This window comes from Meleagris gallopavo, chromosome Z (genome assembly GCF_905368555.1).
Source record: "Meleagris gallopavo chromosome Z, MGAL_WU_HG_1.1, whole genome shotgun sequence".
In the NCBI taxonomy this organism is placed as follows: domain Eukaryota; kingdom Metazoa; phylum Chordata; class Aves; order Galliformes; family Phasianidae; genus Meleagris; species Meleagris gallopavo.
This window is the reverse complement of record NC_139435.1, coordinates 16027602-16042858: the sequence shown is the minus strand read 5'-3', so window position 1 is coordinate 16042858 and position 15257 is coordinate 16027602. Positions and strand designations below refer to the sequence as shown.

The window sequence follows — 15257 nt, the reverse complement described above, 5'->3', positions numbered from 1 at the left end:
CACTGATACAATCCTTATGCACATAATAAGGATCAGGCTAAATACCTCTGGCTGGCTATCTCATGTGTTAATGGAGGAAAAAAAAAACATGTTTTAAAATTTCTGAGTGCCATTACGTTAGAGCTATGAAGTTAGAATTGAGCACATCAAAGTATTTTTTAAATATTCTTCTACGAGAAGGCTGTTCATATACTAAGGATTGAAAAAGTACATTCTCATATAAAAAAAAAAGTTGTCTCCATAGAATTTAAAAGAGAAAAATAAAAAATTTATTTCTTTGCAGTTGTATTAAAATGTGGAATAAGGCAAAGAGAAATATTTTTGTCCTCACATTATTTTTCTCATTTAATCCATATTCCATTTCCTCTTCTCTGTTGTCATGTTTTCTTTACAACTTCTATCCCTAAGCTTGAGATATGTAGCTTAACTATCAATAAGGCATTATTTTTCAGAGAATGGAAAACAGGAAAGAAAGGAAGCATTTCTGAAAAATATTATACTAAATTTGTGTTTTTGCATCTGAATCTCCTAGCTTTCAAATATGCCAAATGGGATACTGAGGAATTTCTGTTCTGACTTACCATAACCCTAATGGCTATTGTTCATGCACAGGGTAAATGAGAGTGGAAAATTATTCTTCTAACTCGGTAATCAAAACATAGTTTTGAACAAGTCACACCCAAGCTAAGAAGCTATTCTGTAATCACTTCATTCCTTTCCTGAATGAGAAGAAAACAATTTGAAGTCAGTGAAAGTACACTGGATTTCAATGAGATCAAAAATCCTAAGAAAATGAACACAGGAAAAAATGGTTAAATCAGAGAAAATAAAAAATTGCTCATTTATTTCTATTTTGTGTTTGTAGATGAAGGAGAAGAAACCAGTCTGCTCTGCTGCTTCTCCTCTTTCCTATTCAACAGTAGTTTAAACGCAGCCTCTGAGAAAGGAGACAGCATGGGTGCAAGAAGCAGAATAAACTTCCTACTGCTTGTGGCTATGAGTGCGTTCTTTGATAGGGAGCGGGGAGGAAAGGAGAAGGCTAGCTAGGATAAAATTCTTAGGAGGAAGGGAGAGGAAACAAGTTCTCCCAAAATTCTGTAAATATTTGCCTTCCATTTCCATTTTTTTCAATCTTTCTTTCCCTTTTCCCATTCATATCTGCCTCTCAAATGTTTCAACTCTTTAGTAACTAGATGCCAAAGCTGATGCTCTTGAGTGAATAAGCATACATGTGAGAAGAAAGAGTAGCTATGCCAAAACTTGGAAAGAATGGATTTTGCAGGTGGACTGACTGCTGGAATGTGAGCAGGAGATCAGCAAGAGAACCTTTTGTGCAGGACAAAGCAGGAGTCCAAAATCAAGTAGAAGAGGTGTGCCAATGAAAAAAATTTAGAATCTCAGGGTGAGGAACACAGCGAGGGTGCAGTATCATTGATTGCCCTACATACTCTTTGCATTAAGCCCTTTGGGCACAAGGTAGTAATGACTTTCATGCAGCCATTGATCTTTAAGTATTTTCTCAAGACACTATGTGTACTTCAATAATCACCACTTTAAGGACCAAGAGCACTTTTTTTTCCCTTCTGTTACATCTGACAGTGTTTTTCCCTCTTCCTCGCACTACCTGGGAAAGTGGCATGTATAAAATAACAGGACACAATTGTAAAGGTGACAGTTTATACGCAACAATTTACCAGTTGCGCTCAGCACAGCCAATAAGGGACTTGGATGTTAATCCTATTAACTTGGAAAATGATAGAGATATTATCTGTGGACAGTTGTATCCTTTACATCTGCAGGAGCTAATGAGAAATAGTAACAAGATTTTTGACCTATAGCACATCAAGTACCATAAAGGATCATAAAAAATCCTTTACTCTGGGAGAAGAGAGAGGATCAAGTGACAGGAGGTTCTTGCCAATCAAACTTTCTGTGTTAAAATATGTTTACCACTTCCTCCTTATATGGTCAAATTGCTGTTTGCATACTCTGTTGAAAACACTGTGAAACATATCACGTCCTCAACTGTGGTAATTGGTTGCAGCTTCATGAATTATGATGAAACTGCTCTGATTTACTGCAGCAGGGAATTTGGGCCTGTTTAGGAAGAAATGAAGTTCCTGCAATTAATGACATGCAGCTTTAAAGCCATTTGCTATTGTCATTTCAAATGTATATGCTTGATGCTCCACAGCACAAAATTTTGAACACCGCTCCAGATATCTTACAATCAAGGGTCTGAACTATGAATGTCTGTCTTAGAGGAGCAAAAATGTCCTTTGTACTATAAGGACAAGAAGGGACTGTGAAAAGGAAGGAAGCAGGAAAGGACAAAGCTCAAACTGCCTTACTTAAGACGCTTAACTTCTGTCACTCAGTTAGAAAATTGGTCTCTTCAAGCAGCCTGAATAGCGAGGGAAGAGAGAGCCTCCCTGACATCAATACTTAGCAGCATAGACAGACTCAGTTGTAGTTTTCAGCTACTTTGTTCTTGCACTCTATTACAGTATGGTGTTATAATTATAGAGGTTCCATAGATTATGCTCTTATCTCATTTCCTGTAAATTTTTTCTTTGTCCTGCAAGTTAAACAACAATAAAATTTCTATTATTTTACCTGTGTTTGCTGAGGACCTATATCCATGTTTCTCAGAAGACTGTTAAGAAAGGCTGTGACACTCTCCCATGGATAAATGCTATTGGACCCATCAAGGACTATGACGATGTCCAACTGGGTTTTACACTCTGCAACACAGATGGCCACATAATAATTGATTTAAATAAGGTTCAAATATATAATTGCAGGTAATTATTATAATTATAATAATTACTTCTATGATGTATTAATAAACATATATCCCTCTATAGTGGGTCCGAGCTGACATGCTTGATGCAAATTGTCATTCAACAAGTTTTCAATGGTAGTTTATGTGGTTTGGTATTCCTTTGAACAGCAAAGCACTTTCTTGCAAACTGATGTTTAAGAATGGGATTAGAAGATCACATAACTGGAATATTTACTGGTGAGCGTGCCTTATTAAATACTAATTCCTCTCTGATATTCCAAGGGACCAGGCCTTTAGGATTTTTATATTACTAAATTGGGTTTGAATTAAGTCTTAACAACATGCTGTCATTGTTTAACAAGAGTCTTTTGGCCTTAAGTAAAAAACATAAGCAACTATTTTTAGCAATTGTGTTTGGATGTTACATAGCCCTCTAATAATTGTTTATATGAAGATAAACTCCAAAATTAGAAAGAATTTAGGTTATATACTGACAATGAAAACATTTACTTAACTTGGTAATGCTACTAGCTAAGGAAAGGAGTTCGGACTTTTTGGTATGCCTGTGTGTATACATTCATCTTGTTTGGCACTTTGTATTTTCAGACACACAACAGAATTCCTGTGGCATGCATACCTTGTACAGATGGAGCAATCGCTTTCACAGTTTCAAAAGTGGAGCTGACATTGGAGCAGACTCCAGTTGTGTAATGCAAACGCCCACATTTATAAGCATAGAGTGGTCCACATGCCTTTAAAAGATGAAAACGGGTGAAATATTTGGTATGGTACCTAAGGAAAACACAGACTTCTTTTGAAATTGGCAAAAAGTTCTTTCTTACCAGAAAGCCTCCTTTCGGGTTAGTGACTAAGGTTGTTCCAAGAGTCATGTTTTCTTTTACTTCCATGACGTTAGGCACTGAAGTAGCGTCTATAAATAGATTAAAATGTTAAGTATTTCAGAATGTGAAAACAAAATGTTAAAGTATATATCTGCTACCAAAGGGCTTCCAGCTTCTAAAATAAAACACAGACTGACACTGATTCCATCAAATATTTTAGCACCCCTTCATCCTCCTCTTTCAGTTGCAATGAATGAGAAAAAATTTTGAGACTGGCTTTTATCCCAGAAAATTTGTCTGCGTTGCTGTCTCAAATAGTTTTCTTTAACTACAAAAATAATAAAGTAAAAATAAAAGCACTATAAAAGCAAAACATTATTGTTCACACAGTTTTGTCAAATAGAACACATTCCTTTTTTTTTTTTTCCTTGTCTTGCTATAATTGAGTAATAGCTTCTATGTTTGCAACTTTTTAGTTTTTCAAGGGAAAAGAATGAAAAAAATAGGGTGACAGGCATATTTAGGAGAATTCATATCAAGGGGAAATCTCTTTCTGTCTGCAGTGAGTATCTCTTGACACAAGACAAAGAAACAGATGAACATTTACCTGCACCTTATTTAGGTACTTCAGTCTTTGTAGTTAGGTGATTATCAAAATCTTACTGAATAGGCAATTGGAAGGCTCTCATTGGCCTCATGGAGCTTTGGAAAGGGTGGCTTATGAATCTATGCTCCTTGGTCTTTCTGCCAGAATTTCCAAACCACAGTCAATCAGTGCCAGTCATAACAATATTTGGATAACATAGCCAATGCCCATTCTACAAGTACAAGCATGTTTTCCAAAGGGCAATGAGAAGCTTTAAAATAAAAATGTTTTTGATATTACAAACAGAACTTCCTTCACATTTACTTCTGGAGTCAAAAGTAAATTTTCCCTATAAAAATAACACTTCTTAAATAAAATCTCTTAAGATTCAAACCTCCACATATCAGCTTCATTTGCTATCATACCTGGTAAATTCAGCTTTATGCAGGGGGATTGGTTGTCCCTTCCTACAGGGCATTTGTACACATCTCCTGTTCTTTTCTCCGGTTGGCCAACTAAAGGAGAACCAATAAGTACCCTGCAAATTAAATATGTTATCTGAAATTTCATCTTCCACTAAACGCATGAAAATTGGCAAATAAAATTTACATACAGAACACATCTGCAGCAAGCTCTTCACAAAGAATATAGGATGGAAGATAAGAAACGTATCTAATATTGCTCATTCACACGCGTTAAAAAGAAGTTCTTCTGTTTCCTCTTTAAAAAGGGACATGGAAAGGAAATATTCCTATATACCAAATATATATTTAAATAGTATCACTGGATGTATGAAACACATTGTGAGCAGTATGGAAAGAAAAATATGTTTTATTTGTATCATTCTTGATTGTTAATATATTTTAGGAGAAAAATTTCAGTGCTGAGCAGGGATCAAGTTCAAAAGGGGAGGTTCTCAAGCACCAAGAAGAATGTGAGTCAGCAGTTCAAAAAACATTACAGATGGCTTTTATTCTGTGCAATTAAATAAAAAAAAGATTATATGATAAAAAAATCTCCATTCTTGCATAATATTTTTAAGCACTAAAAATTAACATTCACTCCTAGATTCAGTATTTCAGCAGAAAATGCTTTTTAGAGGTGGATGCTGTTTTTGTTCTCACATCTTTGTCAGCCACATTACCCAGTGAATGGCTGACTCCATTAAGTGAAAGGAAGAATTCCAGTTAAAATGGAATCATAGCACATGATGGAAACAGAAACCCTGCCATTAAGAGTAACAGTTATGTAAGATTTGCTTCTGGACACTTAGGTGATTATGAATAGTTACTGTGAGAACTAATTTTGCCTTTAATCATAGATTAATGATTCCAGGCACAAGATATTTCAACCAACTACAAAATACAGGTAAGATGTTGTCTAGGAATTTTAAAAAGAAGCTGAAAGGAGAATTTAAACCCAGTACACCATCCAGCTTCCAAATGAATATACTGAAAGAGCTCATTGTGATTCAGTAAGATTTTTTAATATTTAAAAGCAAATTAAATGGTCTGAGCACATACTAGATCTGACTGATCTTTCAAGCTGAAAAAAGTACATTACAGCATACACCAAAACTTAGAAGCATGCACAACAACCTCTAGTGCATCTCTGACTTCCATTTAACTGCAGAAAAGCTGAGTATGCTTGACATTGCGCAAGAGGTGATCAATCTCAGTAGGACAATGCCTACATGTTGTGCTTTTTTTCAGAAAAAAAATAAATAAATAAAAGAAGAGCCCTGTGAATTGAGTTAAGTGGTTTAAAAAGCCACTTTATCTGTTGGCCCAGTGGACTCTACTCTTTCTTTGAGAAACAAGTGCAATCAGGTTTTAAGAACATCTGTTTCTGTTGAAAAACTCTACCTGGGGTATCTAGGTAGAGTTACTGCACTTGACAAAGCACCACAAAAGCTTTTTACATTTAAACTACCAGTCTGCAGCTTTCTTGCTCAGTATGTTGTTACACTGCAGGAAGCTGAAAGCTTGAAAACTTAACAACAACCTGGGAGTTCAATGTTCAGAGATGTTGACACTCACTGGCTTAGACTGTGGTCTTCCTTCAGCCAATGAGAGAGTAGTAACTTCTGGCTCATATAGCTTTTGCATGTACAAGGTTTCAGGACAGTCTGCGGCAATATTATTACTGTACAAAATACCTGCTCCTAGAATGGACGCCATCTCCTAAAAGTCTAAATTAGCTCAAAATAGGTCATTATTTGTCTTTCGTTATCTGAATGCAGATTGGTATTTAAACATCCTGCAACAAAGACGGTCAAGAACTAGCACTTCCAAAAGCAGGCTTTGCGATTTCGTTTCAGTGAGCACTTCCCATGCAGGGCAGACTCTCAGAACTGAGCAGGTCTGGTGTCTGAAGAAAGGATCCACTGAGGCACTGCGGAGCAGCGTGGCTGTCAAGCGGCCACATGTCCTTCGTCCCAGGCTGCCAGCAGGAGTCCCTGGGGTTTATCAAGAATGTCAGATTGCTGGCAAAGCTTGCGGAAAAACAGAGAAATCAGCTAACAACAATGCAGACCTCAGGGTTCCCAAACCTTTCACCATTCAATTGCTATTTCAGTCCTCCAACCCCATGATTTGCTTGTGATGTTAGTTCTTATGAGGCAAGAGCATAAACTGCTTATCAAAAGACTGACAAGTAATGATAATGGTAAGCACACCAAAACCAGATTTATAATTCAGGAGAATTATAACAAGGAAATGGCAGGTGAAGAAGGTAGCGCCAGGTCCCAACTGACAATATATTACCAACTGAGAGATACAATTAGACCTCCAAAAGAGAATCTAGGAATTGTATTACTAAACATTTTGACAGAGAAACCTTCTCACCACTGACACCAGAAACTCAGCTCAGATACCCATTGACAGAACACTTTAGGAAAAAATATGTAAAACAGGTTAGATACAGCAGGAGCAATTTCACTCGTAATACATTAATATTGGAAAAGATGAACAATTACTTCACTTGGTAAATGGATCTGACAGAACATAAAGCTCAGCTCTAACAAGGAGAGAATTTACCCAATTTATGAACTCATTCCTGTCTTTGAGGAAATCATGAAAGATACAAATTTTGACTTGGATCTTTTTTACCCAAACTCTGCATGCTTCTCTATGGCAGTTCATCAGTTTAAGAAATCTGATGAAGACTGACAAAAAGAGATCCTGCTTAAATATTGGGCATATTTAGAAACACAATACAGAACTTGAGTCACTGAATATCTGATAATTTGGAGTTTAAACTTAAGAAAAGCAGCTTACCATTTTCCTTCCTCATTTTCATACTGTTGAACAGTGTACCCAAACATGTCTTCAAGAGGCCCACTGAAGGTCATTGCATTTTTCACATCAACATTGGATGCACCGATGAGGTGAATGAGAGCTAAAAAAAAAAAAAAAAAAAAAAAAAAAGAGAGAGAAGTAATATGCATGAAAACCAAGACTTTTAGATAACAAGATTCAGTTACTGAGGGTAAATGACAAGAGTTGAAAATGGAATTTTAAGCATGTTTACCGTAGCTAGTGAGAGACTTAAAATGTACTTTCTCACACATACATACAGAGATATATTTAGAGATGGACTTCTGCAGCCAAAATCTATATGTTATTTTGAAAAGTCAAAATTACTGAATTACTAGTTAACATTCCCACTTGTACATAAAAATAAGGCTTTTTCTCTTTTCTATGTTCTTAAATTCTAGCAGTGATTTCTTCCACTCTCATTATGCTAAAGTCAATTTTAAATCGATTCATCTGCAGAGTGGTGCCTTTAATACAGAAGAATCAAAACTTAGTCAAATTTACAGAGCATTAAGATTAGTTGAACAACACAGTTATATACAGCTTTCATCTGAAATAAGCATTTCATGATCATTTGCTGAAATTTAACAGTTAATTAAAAATATCAAAATTTATAATGCTTGCTGCATGTCAAACCATTCAAATAATGACTAGTTACTAAAGTACTTCTGTTACTGACCTGATAATGTTCTCACAGAAAGCTTGTTACTATAATTAAGTTCCCAATGGTCAATACTAATCTGTCCCTCTCAGCATTTTATTTCCTGCTTAATGCAGTAAAATATCACAAAAAGACTACTTATCACTTAGTAGGTATTTCTGGTTTAACTGGACAGCAGAAAAAGGAAAAGTTAGTTTGTGTTATTTCAGCTTTATTTCCTCCAGTCAGTCAGGAAATACAAAATAGGGAACATACTAAAACAAATCTTATTTGCAAAAAAAAAAAAAAATTGCAAGAAAAGTAATTCATGCATCTTCTGCCTTTTCTAATCATTTAAGTATAATTTTTAAAAATGTTGCTATTTCTCTTTATGTGCAAAGGATATTTTTTTCTCTCTCTCAGTAATCAAAACATAACTAAATCAATAAAATATCCCTTTAAAAAAGTAATGAATTATCATTGTCTTAAATGTTTTTAATAGCATTTTGAGAATAAATATAATTGCTATTATTTTTTTTGACATAATGAGTAGGATGAGGACATCGTAACATAGATTGCCTACTGCAATGTCTATCACATAATCTTCACTTCATTCTGCCAACAGAGGAGTTTCTTCATAACAATACAGCTCAGAAAATTATTGTGATTTTTACAACATATTCATTATACACTTGGTCCATGAAGTTTTCTGAATCTGAGATGTGATTCACTCAACATTTTTAATTTTAAAGAATATATATTCTTTTCTATATTCCAATATAACAAAACCTGAAAATGTGAAATGCTAAACAAACAAAGTTGACATTTTCTTTTTGTCTTCTACTATTTGCTACTAACTCCCCAAAGCCTCCTAATTCTGAGAGAGGTCAAGTCAGAATCAGAAATAATAATAGTTTTAAGAAGTAGAGTTAGAAAAATTAAAAGTAGCTAGGAGGAGTCAGACTCGTCAGAATTAAAAAGGAGACTCCACAGAGCAGGGAACGGGTCTGTAGATCTTGTTGACAAAGTATGTTTTGTATGCTAAATGGCATATATTCAATGGATAACTAGGTTAATAGAAGATAAAACCGTAATTTACAAACCATATAGGAAGTGCATCTGGATCAGAAAACGCAGATTAAAAGACTGGAAGAGCGCACAGGAGGAGCAGGTATCTTTCCGTCTATCAACTTGCATTTACTCTTGAAGATAAAATGCTGTACTAAAGACTTGATTTGATTCAGTAAGGTTTTCATTTTCCTCAACTTGCAACTTCAGTTTAGCTAGAAATCAGATGTTCAGAAGTTTGATTTTATGTATACATTGTCTAGGCTATTTTCCTCTGCAAACATACAACACAACCTCCTGCGGCTTCCATGTTCATCACAATATACCATGAGTATACTGAATAAAAGTGTGCAGATGGCAAACTGAAAAGCGGAGTTAGCGGTGATCAATGTTACACTGCCAAATAAGAAAACTAAGAACAACTTCACTTTAATGGTTTTCAAGTTGTTTCATTTTTTTTCAGTGTAATGTTGTAAAAAATTGGCAATTCACAGGTTAGTAAAAAACTGAAATTGAGACTGTGAAAATGATGCTTTATAAGCACTACATAAGCAAATATACATATAACAGTATTTAGCTTGTATTCTTCCAGATTCGCAATTTCTCTCTAAGTTGTATGCATTCTCACCTGGTTCAAGAAAACTGATGCTGGAAAAGTAAAAGGAGTACTGGCAGAAGCAGTGGAAAAACAAAAACTATAGTGATGTTGGAGAGAATCTTGAAAGCTACATGGAACTAGGAAAAAAAAAAAACAAACAACCCTGCACTTTTTTGAGGCATATGGTGCTTGGCTACATACGTAGTCAAAATCATTGTAGATAAATTAAGATTTGGAATGATTCTGTGATGTGTTAACAGAATGACTAAGAAGGCAGGTCAAAGTACAGGTCAGAGATGCACAATATAAATGTTTATCAAAGGATAAAACTGAAGTTTAAGCTTCTATGTTCTCATTTTGTAACAAATGAGGCACTGTTGAAGAACTGGGACAAGGACTCTCTCACTGCTGATTTGAACAGAGTATGAAAACTTGCTAGTGCACATGGTATTCATAGTTGAGTACAGTCTGTACCTATGCATGAAAGGTTAACACTCAGTCACCAAGACAACAAGCCAAATATTATTGTAATAGAGTACTGCAAACCTAGAGTAGTAGCTCATACTTGTCCAGTAGCCACTAATAAGTTTTTTTCCTTTCTTCTGTTATACTTAACAGAAGTTTTAACCAGACTTTCATGCTGTCTGCCTGGTTGTTGTGTTAAACTAGACAAAAATGCTTAAAATAGATTTTCCCGGTACTCGTCTGGACCTCTAGCCTGTGCAGACAAAGAACTGCAAAAGAGGCACCCACATTTTCTCAGAATAGTTTAAAGTAAACATAACCAGAATGGCAGCACAAACCTTAACACCTGGTCTTGACTGCTGAAAAAAAACATCACCTCAAATCACTCACAATAAATGACACCATGGAAACTAACCAAACTGAGAGAAGAGAGCATCTTCAGTTTGGATATTTTGTCTCTGTATGGTCTGCAGCTAATAACAATTGCACCCTCTATAATCAGAGGTTATTCCTGGAAAGGACAAGTTTGTATATTACATTCAGCAGAGCTTACCATGCGGGCTGCACACACTTCTCTACATCAGAATTTGGTCAGAATCACCTAGACTTCACCAGAAGTCTAACACTTTGTGCTATAGCATTTTAAATGCCCTTATTAATTCCTCTGTAATTTGCTAGGAGAGATTTAAATAAAGCAAGTCTGAATGCAGCCATGAAAGAAAAAGTAGAAATGTCTTATGAAAGTATGCACAACTAGAAAATACTGGGGAAGTCCAAAAAAGGAAAGCCTGTAAAAGAAGAACAGTCTGCATCCACCCTTGGCAGTAAAATAGAAGTTTAAGACAAAAATTAAAATAACACTAAAATATTTTATGGACTTCTCTTAGGAAAAAAAAAAAAAAGAAAACTGACAAAAAAAGAAAATACTGCTTTGGTGTCTTGCAGTGATATTAGAATGGTATTTTAAATGATCTGTAAGCAATATAAGAGTGCAATGTGGAACAACAAATTGTAATGAAACCTAGCTGACATTAGGAAGGATGATCAAACTTATAAAGCTAAGATGCATGACAATTAGCCAAGGGAGCAGGACTGGGAATATTGCCTTGGCCTCCCACAAAAGCATAAAATGAAAACAACAGAAAATAATATCATCCTTCAAAATTAGACTGCCTCTGACTGGTAGAAAGGGAAGATTAGACATGTATTTGCTCACAAAGATAAAAAAAAAAAAAAAGTGTAGTATTTGTAACATGATGACTCTAGCATACAAAAGTAGATTATTTACAGATGCACTGAAGGGGAGAATCTTCATTTTACCTTTTACTTTACATGTAATAATGTCACTGCAGCACTATACACAACTTATGAAATAGAGATTCAGTCACTAACATCCCAAGTGGAAGAAAGTATGCCTGTGTGGTACAATCACCATCTGTGAGCTGGAAGGCCAAAGTGCTTTGGCCTTAGTGCTGAAGACCACAGAGGCTGCGGTAGGAGCCTGCACAGCATTCAGCTCTGGCTGACTATCATTGTATTTCAAATAAAGCTGTAGATTAAGAAAAAAAGAATGGAGAAAAATTTTAACTTCTGGAAATTTTTCAGTGGAGTTTAAATTGAGCTATTTATTTTTCAGGGCTACAAAGGAACCTTTGTTTAATTTTGCCTCCAGCTTTTTTCTTTAATCTTTAACCTTTGAAAAGCAAAAGACTTACTTTCTGGAGTAAGCCCATATTATTAAAAAAGACTTATCATTAAATGTAGATAAATATCCAAAAAAGACACAGAAATGCATGTTTGGAAATGGTTCCAGGTTCAGTAGCCACTTGCTTTTCAAAGCCAAATTTCAAACTCATTAAATAAAGCTTCCTCTGCCAGCTTTTGTACTGAATAACTTGTACTGGAAAATAGCTTTATAATGTGGTGTCAAGCCTGAAAATAAAATGAATCGAAGCTTTGTAACGTGATTCCGAATGAGTAACTCAATGCAACAGTTAAAACTTCTGTACATACAACAGCAGAAACCAAGGATATCTGCTCCACTCAACAGCCATCAGAATAAAACCATTTTGTCCAAAGCTTGGAACATTTAAAATCATGCCTCTCACTGGAACATTTCTTAGCATTTTGCAGTTTCTCACAGAAGGGAGAAAAAGTCTTAAAAATATGCAGTAGCTTACGAAAAATGTGAGGTCAGCTACAAGACATGTACAAATGTATACAGGCTTAGAAAATTCAGCAGCTTGCTGAAAGGCAAATAATTCCCAGAAAATGTTTGAGCTCATCTTCAGTGATGTTCAGGCCATCTTTTGGATATACTTGCTCCGTTAATACTTAACAATGTTCAAGAACATAAAGTCCTTGTGTCTGCCTCTAGCCACATTCTTCTTTGTTGTCAAAGACCATTTCTTCCCACCACATCTGGTTCTTAACATTTAACTACCTATCTGCTGAATTTTTTTTTTTTTTAGATTGAAGATATTTACAGTTATTTGCAATTAATTCAAATTTCAGACAAAAGCATGGTTAAAAGGTCATGTATATTATTTTCTGGAATGAAAATCAGAAGTTTAAAAAGGAGCAAAATATTAATTTTGTGCAAAAAAGTTAACTGAATGAACAAGGATTTGTTATCCTAAAAAAAAAAAAACAACACTAAAACATGTTCCTCACAACACTCTCTAAAATTACTAATTCATATTGTTAACTGGACTGCTAATAGGCTTATTTCCAATAAATTTTGTTTCTGTTATGCTAAATGAAAAGCCCAATTAGATTAAATAAGAATCTTACACTTTCTTCTATACAAGTATGCAGCTTTTGAGTATCCAGAGCCTTATTATCATGCTAAATAATTTCTAAATATTTCTAAATATTCTTTCCAGATTTCTAATGATATTAACTTCTGTAACATGTTTGGCAGGAGGAAGCAAATTCAATTTTTTTCAACTCAAACAAGGAGCTCCAATACCTCTTCTAGCTTATGTAATCAAAAAAATCACTTCAAGTAACAGATTCCCCAACATTATGCTTATGACTCAGTCTGAAGATGTAGCAACGACTGGGACTGTGGAACAACTACTTCAAGAAATGGTATGACAAACTTGACACAGGACTACTCCCTTACTACTCCCTTAAGTATCAGCCAGTTTACATACATTTTTGAATCAGAGAAGTACTTTACAACATATCAGAGTTGAAGTTCACACAAAAGACAATAGATACGTTATCAGAAATTCTGAGGCAGAGGTATTAATGTGTGTTCAACTGCAAGCATTATGAATACCTTTCCTTATATTTCTGATAATAAGCCACCCACAATAATTTTCATTGGTATACCTAGAACACTCATTTTCTTCATTTGTATCATTTTCTAGCAAAAGGAACTACTATGTTGCTCCATTTTCTGATGTTATGACTGCTTAAAAATAATAATTCCATGTTTTCCTGTTCAAAATATTTACTTTAGTGGAGACCTGAAAACTCTTAAGAGTCCTTAGCAAAAGGACTTTCATATCATTTTTTCAGACAAAGTTGCTGTATCAAGGACAGCTAACTATAAGTTGCAGTAGCAAAATGAAAAACAAGTCTATTTTTAAAACGCTAAACTCCATTTAAACTGCACAGGTTGATGCTATAGCAGCCTAATAGAGAAAACGCTTTTTCAAAACACTTATACAAATATCCTAGTCAGGTTCTTTTGTTCAAAACTTTCTACTGCTCATTGGTGAAAGGGAAGGCAAACCAAAGACAATATGATTTCTTATCCTATCTAAATAAGAAATCTTCCCTTGCACTGAATAGTTTAAAGAATATGAATCAGTGTTTCCTGTTTTCATAGTTTTAGAATTTTAACTGAGAAATCCAAGCTATGACCACAGTAGTCCTTAACTCCAACCATCCATGATCATGAATTATTTTCCTAATGTAGAAATGGACAAAGAAACCACCACCACCTGCCTGTCATGAAAGACACAGTACCCTAGAGAAAAACTGAAGATCACCAAAACAAAAGCTTGTTCATTGTTCTAAAGTCTGCTTTTGTAATTGCATGGAACCACCACAAAAACGACTGGTGCTGCACAGGCTAATTCATAAACTGCTGTTATGAACTTTTATTCACCTTACTGAAGCAGCATTACCCACTGCACGATCTAGGACAATCATAGAAACTTTTACAGACTCATTATTTTATATGTTGGTAGCTAAACTCCAGTTTATTTCTGAGGTGAACATAATTTACAAGCAACTGACGAAAACTAAACTTCTGCAAATGGAATAATGTACTAGTGTTTCAGACAGTGGCATGCAGTGCTTGCAAAAAAAAAAAAAATCTGATAAAGTAAAAAGGTCAACTTTGCATCTGTATCTCACCACTGAAACAAAAGCAATAAAACAATTTTTAAAACAGCAGTAACATTTTATGAAGAACAACATTATTACGTTCTGTGTTATATATTTGTAGTCACTATACCTTGTTCAATTAAAATTTTAAGAAATTATCTAAAAGCCAAGGATTAATAATACTGAGTAACAACATTGTGTAAACTTCATGAATAATAAGTGTCTCACAAATAATTTCTGCTATTTTTAAAAATAAGATAGTCTGCTAGCATAAAGTACATCACCACCTCTTTTGCTGAGCTGTTGGTGTAGGGATTTTATTAGCAAGCCAGCTGAAAGTGTCACAGAATTAATCCTAGTTCTTTTTACTGCAAATGTTCTTTTTTACTGATCAAAAAACAAATCGGGGAAATTTAGAATTAGCCATTCAGAGATTTTAAGAGGAAGGTTTGTGTCCCTTCCAAAAAAATTAAAGCTAGACCCCAAAGGGAGGAAAACAAACTGCATCTAAGTCACAATAGAGAGCTTTCTACATGCCTTACCGGAGCTCATAACTTATGTTTCCTACCTCCAATACATGAAATAAATCTCATTTTAAGATATCTGTCCAGC

General features: G+C 34.9%; 1 protein-coding gene across 1 annotated transcript in view; it reads right to left on the bottom strand.

The window, feature by feature from the left end:
- The window catches only part of ITGA1 (integrin subunit alpha 1), a 75588-nt gene that overhangs the window by 41699 nt on the left and 18632 nt on the right, over positions 1-15257 (bottom strand). The window contains exons 2-6 of the mRNA XM_085212684.1: positions 7492-7612; positions 4639-4751; positions 3628-3716; positions 3423-3537; positions 2617-2744 (exon numbers count right to left, since the gene is read on the bottom strand). Coding sequence (XP_085068810.1) covers positions 2617-2744; positions 3423-3537; positions 3628-3716; positions 4639-4751; positions 7492-7612 — 566 coding nt within the window. The remainder of the gene's footprint in view (positions 1-2616; positions 2745-3422; positions 3538-3627; positions 3717-4638; positions 4752-7491; positions 7613-15257) is intronic.